General features: G+C 42.8%; 1 protein-coding gene across 1 annotated transcript in view; it reads right to left on the bottom strand.

Annotated features, from left to right (window-relative positions):
• LOC107580288 (uncharacterized) overlaps positions 1–803 on the bottom strand; it is a 2,038-nt gene extending 1,235 nt beyond the window's left edge. Inside the window, exons 1-2 of the mRNA XM_016266011.1 lie at positions 572–803; positions 6–456 (exon numbers count right to left, since the gene is read on the bottom strand). Of these exons, the coding sequence (XP_016121497.1) occupies positions 6–456; positions 572–803 (683 nt within the window). The remainder of the gene's footprint in view (positions 1–5; positions 457–571) is intronic.
• Positions 804–1,051: the final 248 nt, after the last annotated feature.

Raw genomic sequence — 1,051 nt, 5'->3', positions numbered from 1 at the left:
GAGGCCTCTGTAGAGCGACGGCGAGAGTCTCTGTGGAAATGTGAGTGTGTATGCAGCCCAACATGTTCTGCAAACTCTCTGCTTTCTCTCCAAGAGTGGTCAGCTCCCAAACCGGCACTCGCATGAGGAGGGCGTAATGTTGCAGGCGCACACCTGTCATCCAATCCCAAATGACCTTTTCTACCGCTGTAGTCTTACCCATTCCAACACCACCATAAAGAACCAGCCTACGGCCTTCAGATCCTGGAGAAAACTCTCGAGATATGACATCCTCTAAAGCTTCCCGATCTCCTTTCTTAACCCTTGTGTGGTCGTCCTCATTCGCACACACTGAGAGGGCCGTGTAGTGGCCTTTCTGGATCACCTCTCGCACAGGCAGACCTCCCAAAAGGGAATTGGGCAGAGTTGAGTTCAGCACGGAGTTTCTCAAAGTCTCCTTATGAGTTTGCTGCTGATCTGTGGAAAAATAAATGACAAGAATGAATGAATAAGTACTTCATTACATCACGTCCATCTATCTATCTATCTATCGATCTATCCATTCAGAAATTATTATACGCAGATATTCGGCTTTCATCGAACTTTCCCACAGAGTCTTCAATTGGTTTACGCTGGATTGAGTCCGACAGCCCTGCTAAAAATGTGTAGTACAAATCTGAGCGCTCGTCTGAGATCTCCTGCACGGATTGGTCGAGATAAAAGGAGGCGACCAATAAGAACTCATGCATCACTGGAGACAGAAAGGAGAATGTGGTATCAGGGTGAGTGACATCACCATTGATGCCCAAAAAAGCTGAAAGCATGGGGTTGTGCAGAAAGAATATATATATCCATCAATCTATCCATTCAGAAACTATTTTGAATTCAGGTAGCAAACAGGATGTATAAAACAGGATGTATATATATATATATAAATGAAATTCAAATGTGACTGTAGAATATATATATATATCTCTCTCTTGACAAAAGGCTTGTTTTCTTGTTTCGAAAAAAGTTTTAAAAGCCTAAAGTTAAAGGGGTCATATGATGCGATTTCATTTTTTCCTTTCTC

This window comes from Sinocyclocheilus grahami, unplaced genomic scaffold (assembly GCF_001515645.1).
Source record: "Sinocyclocheilus grahami isolate Dianchi unplaced genomic scaffold, SAMN03320097.WGS_v1.1 scaffold29807.1, whole genome shotgun sequence".
Lineage (NCBI taxonomy): Eukaryota > Metazoa > Chordata > Actinopteri > Cypriniformes > Cyprinidae > Sinocyclocheilus > Sinocyclocheilus grahami.
This window is presented reverse-complemented; position numbering and strand designations above follow the sequence as displayed.